Genomic DNA, 16,947 nt, shown 5'->3' on the forward strand with positions numbered 1-16,947 from the left:
TGTTGAAGGAACTAACGCACTTTATTGCTGCAAATTATTTCTGAAATATTCTATTTTAATTTTATATGCATTTCTCGACTTAAGCAGTGTTTCGTTTCCCCTCTAATTACGTAGCTTGCAAGAGCGACTTTAATAGCACACGATGTCGTTTACGAACCCACGCAGAGCGCGTATCCATGCAGGATCGGGCGTTTCGCACATAGGCACACAATGCTGAGTAGAAAATTTTACTGTCATTTGTTCTTGGAAAAGGATGTCGATAGAGGAAAGAAGCAAAACTTGGATCTCTGAACTATTATTCAAAGCAGCATTTTGTGCTTGTGAATGTTTCTCTACGCCACAGAAATAGCTATGTTCTGAACAGCCGACCTTATATGTGCTATGATGCAAAAAACCGCTGTGTCCCCCAACTAGTGGTAACAAAAACACCATCATCAGCGACGTCTTGTACGACGTCAGTAGTAATACGTAATTAAAGTTAGAACAACTTAGAGTAAGGTGATTTAAGACGAATAAAGTGAGTAAAAGTGGATTAAAGTGGATTAAGGCGGATTAAGTTTGGTAAAAATAAGACCAAGATGTATTAAAAGGGATCAAGGTCGATTGAGGGTGGTACAAACTATAGCAAGGAGGATGAAAGTAGAGTTGCGAAAGACGCGACACAGTGTATGACGTCATATCTCATGGACGTAACCAATTAGAGAAGTCATAATGCCTTCGCATTTAAACATCGTAAGGTTACTTAAGTGACTGTCCGTGCGCTATTTGGCTACACCTGACCCTTCGCCACTAAACACCACACATTCCTTTATTCAAGTGAGTGTCATTTTTTGTTCCGGTGACGAAGATATCGCTAGGCGCAAGACGCGCTACGTGAGCGCGAGAAATGTTTTCGTCAATTTTATATAGCGAAATAATATTGTGTAATGTGATTGCATGCGTGAAGCGAATAGTGGTACATATTCTGTAGCTTACGTGGTCATCAGCAATTATGATGGAATGAAGAGTGAGGCATGTGTAAATATCTGACGTGCTTGTCATGTAGCATTTCGGTGAGCGAGTAATGTGCTCGTGGTTATGGTTGTTCTTTAAATGTCGCTAGTTTCTATGGACAGAAGTTCGCCTAAAGAGAAGCTAGATTTCTGGTGAACATATTCTGCAACACCTTGTTAAAGAAATGTTTCAGAACTCAAAAATAAAGATGATGAAAACAAGCGTTATGGATTTTCTAGTCATAATGGAGTTTTGTCCTTGCTTCATTCCACAGGTCTTGACTTGATTACAGTCGAACTTCGCATAAGAAATTCTTCGGTACATGAAGGCCCCAGTGAAAACTGTACGAATGTATATCGCAGAAGTAAACGGATGAAGCAGAAAAGCTATGGCTTGTATACTTCCGACTGCCAGAAGGCAGTGGAAGATCACCAATATGAATTTTTATTAAACCGGCAATAAATTTCGTTCGTTGTATCCCCTTCCTTGTGATTCGCACTACTTTGTAGTACTGCTTTTCACAACGTTCACATGGGCGCTATATGGATTCCTTCCGAGATCGGCGCACGCAATCGAATTACGCAACTGGTGCGTCCGCTACTTCAACTGCATGGGTTCTCGCAAGATTGCTCCAGTTGTCACCTGAACATCGCATCGGAACATCTTTCTCTGTTTCTTCCATGAATGTACCTCGGCTAGATAGAGACAAAGTGCCATTTTATTGCTCCCGGCATTGCAGAAAACCTATAAAAATACATTTGAAGCAAGAAAACTGCGTTTGGGCACATTTCTACAGACGGAACAGAAAACTTAGCGACTTGGTGAACGTTCATAGCATGAGGGCAATTTACTGAGGCGAAGATTGAGGCAAGTAGGAAGAGCATATGCACTGACTCTCAGCCATTCTTTTATTGACAAAAACTTTAGCACATATACATACCCAACTTTAGTGAACGATACGTATTAACGCATATGCGGCTGCACGTTTCAGCTGCTCTGGCTAACTATCTGTATGGAGTGCTTTGGCGGAGTTTGCTTTTGCAACTTGTTTGGGGGTAACTAGCGTATACATTACTGTCCTGAACAAAGGGTTCAGGGATCTCGTTTCGTTCTCGCTACTTGCGCAGATGTTCTCGTATGAGTGTCCGGATAATGGTTGTGGCCTTTGGCTCAGAGTCACTTGAAGGTCGACGACAATGGGAGCTAAAAGCATTTCACGCTTAATAGAAGCGTGAGCGTGCTGGCGCATGTCACATGTTTCCATAAAACTGATTGCAGAGTGAAGCTGGATGAGAAACAGTACAGATATGCGATAATTAAGGCCTTATTTTGTGCTTGTGTAAAGTCTCAATAGACCCTTTCGAAAGTACGCCACCTGCCGAGTAAATGCAGTTTCGGTTTCGGTTGCAAAAAGCATCCTGGGCAGGAATTCGCCATGTCGCGGGGGAGCGCGGGCTGCGCGGGAACGCGGTAACCGCCGTAACGAGGTGAAGTTGGTTCTTTACTGTATGACGAGGTGCTGCTGTAAGTTGGAGTTGTAAGGTGTCACTTGGACGCGGATTTCGACATGAGCGACATAGTTTACCCGGTACACGGTTGGGAGAGTGACTTGCCGTGCCTCCCGCCACTCCGGGAAACGGCAATCAGCAGTTCTGTTTCGACGAAAACTACGAAGGGCTGACGAAAGGCGTACAAGTTGGTGACAGAGAGCTACGTTGTCGCCTCTACAGTCTCCGCGAACTATTCCTGCAAAACGGAAGTTTTTGTGGCTGAATGATGCCAATTTCATAGATAACATCAGTAACAGCGCTGAGAAAGCCTCCAAGGCCAATACATAGGTGCGCCCAAGGATTCGGCATGTTAAGAAGGGCTTAACATCTCCTGCACCCCGCGCGCTTGTTCGGAGCCATGTAGTAGAAATGCGATGAAAGGCGATTAATTTAACCGAATTTGGTCATTTAATGTTTGCGATGAGGAAATAGTTAGTTGTTGTAGTACTTGTAGCTTTATACACGGAGCGTGAACGCAGGCTCTAGCGGAAAAGAACCACTTTGTTGAGGTGAATCGCTTACCAGGGTTTTACGCTCGTGGAACTGTTACGCCGCTTGCTGATTACTACACCGCAAAATACTTTATCTCCCCGAAAAAAAAAGGCGGTTGTCCCGCTACCACCTGTTAAAAATGCGGGGCTTTTCTTCTTAAATCGGCACTAAAAGGGCTCGTTTTTCTGCTTCTCCATAACGCAGTTGAATGATGAAGTCTGTATAGAGAGGTAAGGAACCCTGTGTCTGATTTTACTCGAAAAATGTGGTGTGGTGCCGTGCCATTACGGAATTCAGGTATCACGTTTTACATCATTGCTTGATGTCACAGCGTGTGCCCGACTACGTTAATCAACTTTGCCCCCTCAAGACCACTTATGTGTAATTCATCTGCCCTGCAGCGAAGCAGACCTATCGGCTTCCTGTTGGACGTAAATCTGATTGTGCACATGATTGCATAAGCTCGCATTTGAAAAGCCTTGCTACATCACACGCCCACACTGAAAAAATTGCGTATTTCTCAACGAGCCACGGTCCATTGCGTATATAAGGGGTCACCCCCCACCTCCCCCGATTGGTAAGAAAAGGTCGCGTGCTTCTCATCGCAGTTGAAAGATTACAAACTTATAAAGAATTTCGCATGGGAATCAAGCATAAACCGGGGCTGTTGTACATTTGTACTCACTTTGTTTCAGGCCTAATACCGACTTTGCAAAGGCCAGCTGCTACAGAAGCCAACAAAAAACCCTCTCACCATATATAGTCAAGGCAGCGTTGTCGCTTCAGGGAGACATACTTAGCGGCCTTTGCGAGTGCGCTGCTGGCAAGAACGCATGTAACCATTTGCAAGCTGTGCTCAAGTTAGTGGCATTACTTCAAGTCAAAGGATACGATGAAGCACCAGAGCATCCATCATCGACAGATTTGCCGCAGCAGTGGAGAGTGTCAAGGACAAATCCGCTTCGCGGAACAACTCTGCAGCAGGTAGATTGGCGGAGAGTAGGGGAGGGTGGGCAAGATTTACCACGCACCTCTCGCCTGTATAAAGGCATTGCTGCTAACGAAGACCCGAAGCAACAGGAGGAAGACATAAAGGCTTTTTCCGATGCACTGAAAGAAATTAATGGTATGCAGGAGTTCGCCAGCTTTCTGGACGCTGCAGACAGCTCAGACGTCACTAAAACAAAATTTGGGACACGTTTGAAGGGCTGTCTTCTGGACTACCAACAGTCTATGGTTCCTGATGGATTTACAGTCTTCATGTACAAAGAGCTAGAAATACCTCGGCCGCAAATATGGGCAAGTGCGCAGGTGTTTACGGGCGCTTTCACTGTTCCAGAATGGAAAATACCCGACACGTTCGATGGAGCCTGTGCAGCATTTCTTAAGGTATTATACTTAGTTTTATATTCTATATTCATGCAACATCGCCTTAATTTAGGCTCGAACAATCAATTGTTTCAGTCCCTGCACATTAACACATAAAATATGTGCCATTGATAATCATTTGCCATAATCATGCCATAATCAAACTAGGCCGACTCGCAGTTATGCTTCAATTGATAATCATTTCAGGGTATATGCGTCACCCCAGCGGAGGCGAAGGACCTAGAAAGGACGTCTAAGAGGCAACGAAACAGCCTAACATGGCATCAAGGATGTCTTCACCGCCTTACTGCATCCAACTTCGGTTTCGTCCTGCACCGGAAGAAGTGGATAAAGAAAGGCTTTATTAGTCTAACGACTCCGAAGGACCTGTCATGCGTTAAGCCCGTCAGGTACGTTCAGGCATGGTGTTACTGAAAACATTTTGCGAATGCATTTTTGTCCTGGGCGTACACTCGATTTCCTGAAGCTTCACTAAATTCATTTTCCAGGTACGGCATAGCTAACGAGAAAGACGCCCTCCTGAGGTACAAGGATACCTTGACAACTGCGGGACATCCTGTTGAAGTATTCAACTGCGGCCTTTTTGTTGACCCGTCCAGGCCATGGCTTGGAGCATCGCCTGACGCCCTAACCATTGACCCTTGTGAACCATTTCCATGGGGGACAGTAGAGGTGAAATGCCCCTACTCCCTCAGACATGCCACCAGAGATGTTCTCCTTTCGGAAGACTTTTTTGTTGCATTTGATGAAGATTTCGAACTGAACTGAAAGTTTCCTACGAGCACCACAAACAGGTGATTGGACAGATGGGGATAACTCGCACACAGTGGGCAGACTTCGTTGTCTTCGGACCGCACTTTATTATAGTGCAGCGCGTGCGTTTTCCCGAAAAAGAGTGGAACGACATGGTTCATGTGCTAGACAATTTTTATTTTTACACTTTGCTCCCATTCTTCGTACAGCAGGTGAAAACATGAATGTTGCATGAAGAGCTAAACATTTATGCAAATAAAGACGAGTAAGCTTTTGCAATAAACAAAACCATTTGTAAGAGTTAGCACCAATAAAGCAATTTTTCCCACCAGTCACTCGCTTTCGGTGATCAAAGAGCTTTGCATATAGCTCAGCACGGCACACACTGAGCATACCTGGTTAATCATTGGACCCAGGGAATGTGGCACTGCCCTATCAAAGATGTGGTAGCACTTGATTCGTTGTATTTGCCTTTCGACCTGAATGAGGAATGAAGCGATTTCTTGTGTCCGCCGCACGTCGTCCTGCTCAAAATTGTTTTTGTGTCAAGAAAGGTGGCAGATTCAGGCCGACCCCTTTTTCTTGAAGTAGATCCTTGATCTTAAAGCCCTTGTCGGCCATGACAGTATCGCCGGGAGCAAACTTTAAGTCCAGAAAACCATATCTGATCACTATTTCGCGGTCGGAGAGCGACCCCATGAAAAGTTCTGATGCGAACGTAAGAAGACCATATGGTGCCACGCCAATGAGGGCCTTAAACGTGTTCGCCGACTTGTATGTTGAGTACGTACTTGACTGCAAAACGACGGAGCTAGGTACTTCACACTTCACCTCTGTGGCATAGATGATCACCCTTGTGCTTAGGCACAGCTCCCGAAATGCAGGAGGCATTTGCCTCCTGCATTTCTGTGCATCTCACTGCGTGGCGCCTACAGAGGAAGTTTTCCCAGCTGGATGTACATAAAATTTATCCAACTACAAAACACTCTTGACACTGTACTTGCAGAAACACCGAAAATATGCCCGAGGTGCAGGTGGAAAAATCTACTTTTAAATTTCATCAGTGTGAGAAAAAGTTCTTCCGCAGGTTCAAGCTTCCGTGGGCGTCCCTTAACGTCCCCAGGTGTGCTTTCACTTTCCAAGTATACATTATAGGCATTTTCACCCGGCTTCAGGTATAAAAGGAAGCATTGAAAGTACTTGCAGCTAGATAATCCAGTGTAAAACTGCATGCTGCTGTCGTCATCTCGGAACCTTGTAAGCAAGAATGGCTTTCTTCTCTTCTTTTGCTCGACTTTCTTTGTCTTCAGCTACTCGTTGCATTTCTTGCAGCTGCCTTTTGACATGTTCAAGCTGCTCAGTTAGCTTTTTGTTCCCTGCAATCAGCTCAATGTTGTAGTCGTTTCTGCGACGATGTCCTCTCTGAGCTTCCTTGCTTCACCTAAAGCCCTTTAAGGTTCTGAACATGAGCAGACAGCTGTGCAACTTCTTCGCACCGTGCTTTTAGCTCCAGTTGAATTTTTTGAACAGTGGCAGTGCACGAGTGAAAAACCACATCTGCAGCACTGTTTTGCGTCGCATGACCCTTGGCTGGTCGGCCTGGACTTTCAGATTGCTGTGAAGGCTCCCAGGTCATATCTTGGTCATTATTACTTTCACGCTGACTCAGATCAGTGTCGGGGCTTACTGCTTTAAAAGATGGCTTGTGAGACTCTTGCTGCAGCGCAGGGCTTGCTCCTTAGGTGGTCGACGCTGTTTCACAGGCTTGGCAAACACAAATTGCGTCGGCACAGCATTGACTTTCAGAAAGCGTCGCCCGCTGGCAACGTTTGGGATATAGTCATCCGGCTTGAAATCTTTGGAGCAAATCCTCGTAAACTGGCCGACCACGAAGTTTGGCCCTGGATCCCTTCTTATGGCGATTATCCACTTTTTGAACATCACCTTGTCCCGTGGGAACTCGGGAAATGAGACCTGCAAAAGGAAAATTAGGATATGCTTGTCCAAAATACAGGTATTTCACTAAAAAAGCTGGGTCACTAGCCGTCATGTTCTTACGTTGCCATGGGTGCCAATGCAGCTGACTAAAAGGAAATTCAGGATGGCTCTAGGCATCGCGTTTTTAGCACTGCATGTTGCTCACTCACAAAAAAGTTGTTTCTTCGCATTAACTTCCTGGCCCGATTTTAATCTGTTATTCATAAAAAATTAGCGTTGGATTTTTAAAAATAAATCACAAGGTGCAGGCCAAAAAATTTAATATTTTTTTCTGATCGAGGCTTTGAATAAAATACTCGGCATACTTATGAGGAAACTAGGCAGCTATAGGTAGACCACGTACATTTTTTTTTACTTGCCGGCTGCCCACACATTTGTAGCGCGTCGTACCAGACAGGCTGGCTAAAGAGTGTGATGTTCCAGTAGCATCCCGGTGTAATTCAGGGTTGCACAGACTTTTCGTGAGTTCAAATACTTCACCGTATCTATTATAGCTTGCCTGTAGACTGCGGACACTGCGACGAGGTCATTTATTTTAACGTGTTGTCAGTAGTACACTCGCTGCGCTGCAGTACAGCCGCAGTTTCAGGGAGCGACAGCGTCTCTACCCCCTATATAAGTGCCACAAACGTTCATCATCATCATCATCAGCCTAGTTACGCCCACTGCAGGGCAAAGGCCTCTCCCATACTTCTCCAACTACCCCGGTCATGTACTAATTGTGGCCATGTGGTCCCTGCAAACGTCTTAATGTCATCCGCCCACCTAACTTTCTGCCGCCCCCTGCTACGCATCCCTTCCCTTGGAATCCAGTCCGCAACCCTTAGTGACCATCTTCCCTCTCTTCCCTCCTCATTACATGTCCGGCCCATGCCCATTTCTTTTTCTTGATTTCAACTAAGATGTCATTTACCCGCGTTTGTTGTCTCACCCAATCTGCTCTTTTCTTATCCCTTAACGTTACACCCATCATTCTTCTTTCCATAGCTCATTGTGTCGTCCTCAATTTCAGCAGAACCCTTTTCGTAAGCCTCCAGGTTTCTGCCCCATATGTGAGTACTGGTAACACGCAGCTGTTATACCCTTTCCTTTTGAGGGATAGTGGCAACCTGCTGTTCATGATTTGAGAATGCCTGCCAAATGCACCCCAGCCCATTCTTATTCTTCTGGTTATTTCAGTCTCAGGATCCGGATCCGTGGTCACTACCTGCCCTAAGTAGATGTATTCCCTTACCACTTCCACTGCCTCGCTACCTATCGTAAACTGCTGTTCTGAGACTGTTAAACATTACTTTAGTTTTCTGCAGATTAATTTTCAGACCCACCCTTCTGCTTTGCCTCTCCAGGTCAGTGAGCATGCGTTGCAATTGGTCTCCTGAGTTACTAAGCAAGGCAATATCATCAGCGAATCGCAAGTTGCTAAGGTCATCATCATCATCAGCCTGGTTACGCCCACTACAGGCAAAGGCCTCTCCCATACTGCTCCAACAACCCCGGTCTTGTACTAATTGTGGCTATGCCATCCCTGCAAACTTCTTAATCTCATCCGCCCACCTAACGTTCTGCCGCCCTCTGCTACGCTTCCCTTCCCTCGGGATCCAGTCCGTAACCCTTAATGACCATCGGTTATCTTCCCTCCTCATTACATGTCCTGCCCATGCCCATTTCTTTTTCTTGATTTCAACTAAGATGTCATTAACTCGCGTTTGTTCCCTCACCCAATCTGCTCTTTTCTTATCCCTTAATGTTACGCCTATCATTCTTCTTTCCATAGCTCGTTGTGTCGTCCTCAATTTGAGTAGAACCTTTTTCGTAAGTCTCCAGGTTTCTGCCCCGTAGGTGAGTACTGGTAAGACACAGCTATTATATACTTTTCTCTTGAGGGATAACGGCAACCTGCTGTTCATGATTTGGGAATGCCTGCCAAACGCACTCCAGCCCATTCTTATTCTTCTGATTTCCGTCTCATGATCCGGATCCGCCGTCACTACCTACCCTAAGTAGATGTATTCCCTTACGACTTCCAGTGCCTCGCTGCCTATTGTAAATTGCTGTTCTCTGCCGAGACTGTTAAGCATTACTTTAGTTTTCTGCATATTAATTTTTAGACCCACTCTTCTGCTTTGCCTCTCCAGGTCAGTGAGCATGCATTGCAATTGGTCCCCTGATTTACTAAGCAAGGCAATATCATCAGCGAATCGCAAGTTACTAAGGTATTCTCCATCAACTTTTATCCCCAATTCTTCCCACTCCAGGTCTCTGAATACCTCCTGTAAACATGCTGTGAATAGCATTGGAGAGATCGTATCTCCCTGTCTGACGCCTTTCTTTACTGGGATTTTGTTGCTTTCTTTGTGGAGGACTACGGTGTCTGTGGAGCCGCTATAGATATCTTCCAGTATTTTTACATATGGCTCATCTACACCCTGATTCCGTAATGCCTCCATGACTGCTGAGGTTTCGACTGAATCAAACGCTTTCTCGTAATCAATGAAAGCTATATATAAGGGTTGGTTATATTCTGCACATTTCTCTATCACTTGATTGATAGTGTGAATATTGTTGGTCTATGGAATATTGTGGTATATGGTCTATTGTTGAGTAGCTTTTACGGAATCCTGCCTGGTCCTTTGGTTGACAGAAGTCTAAGGTGTTCCTGATGCTATTTGCGATTACCTTAGTAAATACTTTGTAGGCAATGGACAGTAAGCTGATCGGTCTATAATTTTTGAAATCTTTGGCGTCCCCTTTCTTAAGGATTAGGATTATGTTAGCGTTCTTCCAAGATTCCGGTACGCTCGAGGTTATGAGGCATTGCGTATACAGGGTAGCCAGTTTCTCTAGAACAATCTGACCACCATCCTTCAACAAATCTGCTGTTACGTGATCCTCCCCAGCTGCCTTCCCCTTTTGCATAGCTCCTAAGGCTTTCTTTACTTCTTCTGGCGTTACCTGTGGGATTTCGAATTCCTCTAGGCTATTCTCTCTTCCACTATCATCGTGGGTGCCACTGGTACTGTATAAATCTCTATAGAACTCCTCAGCCACTTGAACTATCTCATCCATATTAGTAACGATGTTGCCGGCTTTGTCTCTTAACGCACACATCTGATTCTTGCCTATTCCTAGTTTCTTCTTCATTGTTTTTAGGCTTCCTCCGTTTCTGAGAGCCTGTTCAATTCTATCCATACTATAGTTCCTGATGTCCGCAGTCTTACGCTTGTTGATTAGCTTAGAAAGTTCTGCCAGTTCTATTCTAGCTGTAGGGTTAGAGGCATTCATACATTGGCGTTTCTTGATCAGATCTTTCGTCTCCTGCGATAGCTTACTGGTTTCCTGTCTAACGGCGTTACCACCGACTTCTATTGCGTACTCCTTAATGCCAAAAGCCTGCCAAAACGTTACCGTCCATCAAAATACGGACACATGCGTGGATGAACGAACGCTTTGCAGAAACGTCCCACGTGGTGGGGAACGAAGTTCGAGTGGCTAGTTTTGCGCAGTGTTTGCGAAGCGCGGCTTAACGCCTGCATTTAGCACGCACGGTCGTTTCATTCCTGCTGTGGTCACAGACACGCGTGCGCCCCCCCTCCACACACGCACAACGCAGTTACCGTAGCCTCTAAAGCGTTCCCACAATGTTTCGCTAAAAAACGGAATACGGCAATGGCAAAAGTTCGCTCCAAGCTCGTTTACGCGGGGTCAATGCAGCAGGACAACAGTGGCATGTCCACGAACAACACCCGTAATAATAGCCCGTACGTATACGTACCTTCTCGCCGCTTTTGCATCGGTATCCCTCCTGGTGACATTCAGGAACACAGCAGAAGTGAACCATTGCCAAATAAATATTTTGAACGCAGACTTGCAACGTAAGGGCCTTGAACGACGCGACGCTTTGCTTAGTCAACACAGCCGAGACAGCGGCGGCAGCTGGCGGCACTCCCACAACATGGCGGCAGCGCACGTAGTTGTGGCGGCTGCCGCGAGCGGCCTACTTTTGCAAGGGGTCTATTATTTCACAAGCACTTTCATTCATATGAGTGTTTCTGATACGCAAAAATTTTTTGCAACAACTTGGCCGAGAATGAGAGATGGGACGCCATGCCGTTTAAATTGTTATTATGTTGACGTAATATTCATCAGGACCACGTTCCAGTCACGCCAATGTAGATTTTTATACAGAAGCGTCTAATGCTGTCCACCCCGCCACTAGCACAGGAAATAAAAGGGTTGCGACGGTTTCAGTACAGCGGCACTTTCTTCATTAAACCGCCCTCTTTTATTCTACAGCGGCACAGTATAATTACTGTGTCAGTTGCCAGTAGTGTGCATGTGCTGTGTCATTCTTTTCCTCCGTGTCCATGCCTCTATTGCGCAGCTTTGATAATGAACGTGAAGAAAATCGTCCAAGTTCATATGCTATTGCAGCTTCAGAGTCAAAGGTAATTGAGCAACTTTCTCTTGCTGTTAAAGAGGAGAAAGAAAGTTGGTAAATTTCAAACTAACATTGATTTGCCTACTTTCCCTGCTATGTCGATGCGGCTATGTGCTGGGTAGTTCAGTATCTCGACGTGAATATTTCTGTATAGATATGGAATATTATACGTGCAGCGAATGATAGTAGTAACGGCCGGGCCTATATAAGGTGTGCAAGGTAATGCTAGCCGAGCTGTTCAATGACAAAAATACATTTATTTAGCACGGTGCAAGATACGCCTTCAGAAGCTACGTTGTGCTGTTTTCTTAATGGTGAAGACCGATCAGCGTAGATATTATAATTGTGTCATGCACCGTGTTTTTAGCAATTATTTTTGTTTAACATCATGGCAAACATTATCTGGGAGACATGGTATAGTCTTTGTAAGCTGAATGACAATGTACTTCAAGCAAGGCCAGCTCTGTTATGCATAACAAAAAAATAAATTTCAACATAAAGCCTGGAAAAACAGAACCGGCCCACTGGTACCGGTACCACCTGCCGCTTAAGGAAGTAGTGCTATATTTACTGTATTCATTGCATGACTTTATTTTCTTTAATTTAGCTATTGGGTACGACTGGGGAACTGCCCGTTTTCGGCAAATCCTCCAGAAATCATGGGTTCGGGCTACTGGAACACGAGAGCCACAAATCCCTGAGTGCAGCTAGATATCCGCCATACATTTTTATGCACCTGCCATCACCATCATCTCCCAACAAGCATCAAACATTGCCTTTGTCCTGGTGGCATGGCTACTTGGACGTCGAAACTATAAATAAACGCCTGATTTGATGTTTCCATTTCGTCGCAGCTTTGTCGTAACAATGCAGTTCAAAAACACAAAAATTCTATAATAATAAATGTTATCCGCTTTGCTGGGAATAAACATAAACACTGCATGAAAATTCACTGTACATTTGATAACAGTACACACACTTGTGCGCATCGCTGTTTGTTGTACAGGATTCCATCAGCCGCTTCGATAAATGTACGCTGTACATATGTACAGCGTACATTTCGCGTTGAGTCTGTTGAGTCTGTTAAGTCTGTTGAGTCTGCACCACTTTTATTAGCATTACTATTTATTTAGTGTTGTGCTTCTGGTAAGTGAGAAGTTTCTTGCTCTATTTGAGCAAGGGACTACTTCACTTTCAGCAATTAGTGGCTCAAACAATAATGAACGAAACGTATGAAGGAGAAAGTGCATCTACTAGCTGATTCGTGCAAAAACACTTCATGTCAAACACTCTATCAATGCATTCTATACGTTAGGGTGTGTATAATAAATGTCGGCAACGTTTTAGTGAAATATACTCAGACATCTCTGTGGCATAGAAAACCCTAAAAACTGATTGAAGATGACATTCGCTACGATGCACAATGACTCAAGCTTCTGGCTATTGCTAAAACGTTCATAAACACTGATTCTTTCGCAGGCGCGAATGACCGCACCACGAAGACGACCATACATACTCATTAGAAATTATATAGCCGCACGAGTAGTGGCTGGTATTCCGGTTGCCACTTCACCTTAAGGTACTGTAGAAAACGCGATATTGCGGCCACACTAACCACCCTGGAAAGGAAGGGGAGCCTTGACCCACCACCCAAGAACTTTCGCATAAATCCACACAAAAGGCAGAAATTACGAACACTGTGCTTGGAAAGAAGGGTCTCACCCCGAATTTCACAAAGACAAGAGCGCTATGGAAAATAATCCTGCATAGAACTTTGTTGTATTCACAGCCACTGTCGGCTGCTCTTTGTACCGGCGACTACATCATTGTAATATCTTCAAACAGACCACATACGACAGCATATGTGGCAAGTGAAAACATACCTCCATCACTTACGACAGTTGGACTACCCAATCGTTGTACTAGAATAGATAGAGAATCATGGCTAGTTGTCTCAAAAACTATAGTTATAGAAGTGATCCGGGTGTTAAAGAAAGCCTAAACTTACATGAACTTCCACGACGGTGCCGGTCTTGACAGCTTTATTTCATAGAATCACATACTATATCTTTTTTTGAAGGAAACCATGTGTTGTCGGGTTGTTTACAATTCATTGCGACGCATCAGCTTATTAGTCTACCGGAGGATGGCCCTAACTGGTTTAGAGAACCATCCACCTTTGCATAAAGCTTCAGCTGAAACCACTTCGATTGCTAAAAAAAATTATGTGGTTTTCCGTTTCCAAACCACGATCTGATTATGAGGCCCGCTGTAGTGGGTGACTCCGAAAGAATATGAACCACGTTGCGTTCCTTAACGCGCACCTAAATCTAAGTACACTGGTGTTCCGCCCCCATCGAAATGCGACCGCCATGGCCGGGATTTGATCCTACGATCTGGTGCTTAGCAGCCCCACCCCGTCGCCACTAAGCAACCACGGTATGTGTAGAGTGATGAAATTCAGGATTTCAATAACTGAACTACCATACTATACAGTGAGCTTTTTGAACAGGTCTTGCACGTACCCATATGAATATTATCCTACAGTTCTCATTGGTAGTGCCTATAACTTTGGTGTGCATTTCGAATGAATTCTCTGACCAGTTCCGAGCTTCATCTCAATGGCGCTGTCTTCGTTCAATCGACATCTTTAAGTTCTCATAATTATTAAACAAGCTCTCATAATTAAACAAACTATAATGGATTTTTTAGTGTGCCGGAATCTTTTACGTCTCTGTCACGTTCATGAACTCCTTACTCATACCACCAACTACAACCTTTCCTTCAGGTCTAAAGTTCGCCTAGCGACACAGTTGTTCAAGCCTTCTGCCAGTTGCCCCTCACATTAAGTTCAGATTGCCGACCTATTCGAGTGGGATATAGGAAAATTTCAGGGTTAAAGGTTGCCCGTGACGTTGGGAGAAACTATTATATTATATCTACAAAAAGTCATATCAAGAATTAATTTTTTTTAACATGTGTCAGTTATGATGGTAAGAGAGTGAAATTAAGGGAGTGAACGAATAAATGTTACCATTAAATGTCATGAAACTTAGAAACAGACGTGAAGAACCCTTACAGTGTAGGCTTCACATGGTGAGACCTATATAAGTTAATGACTACCTGTTTGACACTTGAATAAACAGTGTGCAGGTTCATTTGTTGAGTCAGCCAAATCTCAAGACGCTTACAGCAGGACAGCCATGGCAGGACCCAAAATCGAAATTATTCTTTTCATTGCTGTGTTGGTGGCATGTCAGTCGCCAGCAACCCATCAAACTAAAGTGCCCCAAAGGGATATAAAAAAGGTGAGCAATTCTTTATATTAGCAAAATTGTCTATTTTTTAGTAGCTGCATCGAAATTAAAAAGAAAACTATGTTGGGATTTCTCGAATGTAATATATATGTATATATACAGATATACAGGTAGCGGGGTGTCATAGAGGTGTGCTTTAAATTTCACACCTGGTGTTCTTTTACGTGCATCCGTAGCACGATACACGACCGTGTTTGCATCCCACACTCATAAAAATAAATTGAGGAGCCTTTCCACTATGGGAATGTGGAGGACCGGCGAAACTGTAGCGCATCCCACACTGTAAGACAAAGGTAAATGTATTTATTTTCATCATTTTGTAATCGCAGTTACGATAGCCTTGTGATTACGGAGCTATACACTGACTGGTTCGATGACAACCTTGGACAGAACCTTGGTCGATGTTAAATCTATACAAGAACGTTGTTGACGACCACCGGGGTAACGTCAATACGGCATCCATACAAAGTGCGTGCTAATGAATTTCTCGATATGACATAATATCCCTGGAGAGACATCCATCTTTAGTTTATAGGGCAAAGACATTCATTTCCACAGTCGTTGATATTGTCCTCTTGCGAGTCAAGAGGACAAATGCGCATACATTCTGTCCTTAGCATAGGTGGAGACGCCTCCTTCTCGTTAGTTCATGTGCTCGTCAGAAACGACCTGACCCTTGCGGGACTATAAGCCATTGTGTTTTTTTGCTTGCTTACGGGGGTATGAGCTATTGCTTCTGCAGGTATGAGCCACAGATGAGCCCAGTTTTTGTCATGCTGTTCACTATGTTGCACGCGTGATTAGAAAGAAGGTAAGGGTTGTTGGCTGCACGGTGCTGAATGCATCTAGCAGTTCCCTTACAGTTCTATGAACCATTACATCTTGGTTAGGTTAGAGGGGTATGAGCCATTGCAAATGATGATAGTTTTGATCAAACACATGAAAATTATATGGGACCATAGCCATAGACAGTTTCACTGTAAAATTCCTTGTCTCGAAGTCGAGCACTCTACTCATTCTCCTGCTCAGTAGCACCGTGCCATCCACTACGATCTAGAAATCTTGCAAGTTCGTTTACATCGAGGCCCTTTAAGGCCTCGATGTAAACGTTCAGCGTTTTCAGCGTAAAATTCAGCGTTTTCCCGACGTTTCGTCACACGGCGTCACTGAGTCTGGACGCCGAGGGTCGCGCGCTCAAGAGACACTAGATCTCGACACGGCCACAGTAAGAGGCTCAATGACCACTGACCCATAAGCACTGGTCCGCATGCTGATCCTGTGGCTGGACGCTCTCTCTGGCGGCGTTCATGCGATGACGGCGAGAGGCATAATGCCCGAAAACGCCGGTAAAAACGCTGAATGTAGCGCGACCTTAAGGCACCCGCCCCTGCGTTGAGCTCCGGCCTCCCTAGGCGTTCTCGGCGTCCCTCAGCGTAACCGAGCGAACGAAAACGGCGAAGGATGCTTGAGTGAACGCGGACGGTATGCGCAGGTTTTGAAAGACTGCAATATCAAGGAGAGTGCGAGGATGAAAGTGGAGGAGGAAGATGCAGTCGAGCCATGAGACGGAAAGCGGAAGAAGAGGGTATTGCGAAAGCGAGAGAAGAAGAGCGTAGTGCCGCGCTACACGGGCTATGCGGTGACGACCGCTACGAGATCGCCAGAGTAGTGCACCGTCGTGGGTTTGCCGATGGCAAGCAGGGACCGCGTCCACCGATACATGAAGAAACAAAGCGCTGCATAAGCGAAGGCCTTTTTGCGGCGCCTGCTATGAACCGCGCCTAGGCGTCATCCCCGCGCTGGCCAGAGCCTTCTACGGATTCGTGAAGGAGTCGCACCTCAATTTCTTCCGTTTGCAACGTGCCGCAGGAGACAGATTATCCACGCCATCCAACATATCGCGAAATTAAGCGCCTATATAGCGGCGCTCAAATTTCGCATTTGGGAGTATTGTAATTTTCAGCGAACATTTAAAATACAATTCGTGCTGTCTTTTTTCCGGGGTTTGGTAGAGCTA

The 16,947-nt window shown here is 44.9% G+C and overlaps 3 protein-coding genes across 3 annotated transcripts in view; 2 read left to right on the forward strand and 1 right to left on the reverse strand.

The window, feature by feature from the left end:
• The window catches only part of LOC142587000 (uncharacterized), a 37,054-nt gene extending 35,570 nt beyond the window's left edge, over positions 1–1,484 (forward strand). Inside the window, exon 5 of the mRNA XM_075697868.1 lies at positions 1,268–1,484. Coding sequence (XP_075553983.1) covers positions 1,268–1,455 — 188 coding nt within the window. The 3' untranslated portion in view covers positions 1,456–1,484. The remainder of the gene's footprint in view (positions 1–1,267) is intronic.
• A 5,376-nt stretch (positions 1,485–6,860) lies between these two features.
• Positions 6,861–11,013, reverse strand: LOC142588767 (THAP domain-containing protein 1-like). The gene is made up of 2 exons (XM_075700586.1): positions 10,948–11,013; positions 6,861–7,151 (listed from the first exon to the last, which is right to left on the reverse strand). Exons 1-2 carry the CDS (start codon positions 11,011–11,013, stop codon positions 6,861–6,863), a joined length of 357 nt encoding a protein of 118 aa, XP_075556701.1.
• Positions 11,014–14,740: 3,727 nt separating this feature from the next.
• The window catches only part of LOC142587001 (uncharacterized), a 42,061-nt gene continuing 39,854 nt past the window's right edge, over positions 14,741–16,947 (forward strand). Inside the window, exon 1 of the mRNA XM_075697869.1 lies at positions 14,741–14,921. Within this exon, the coding sequence (XP_075553984.1) occupies positions 14,817–14,921 (105 nt within the window). The 5' untranslated portion in view covers positions 14,741–14,816. The remainder of the gene's footprint in view (positions 14,922–16,947) is intronic.

This window comes from Dermacentor variabilis, chromosome 7, assembly GCF_050947875.1.
Source record: "Dermacentor variabilis isolate Ectoservices chromosome 7, ASM5094787v1, whole genome shotgun sequence".
NCBI lineage: Eukaryota > Metazoa > Arthropoda > Arachnida > Ixodida > Ixodidae > Dermacentor > Dermacentor variabilis.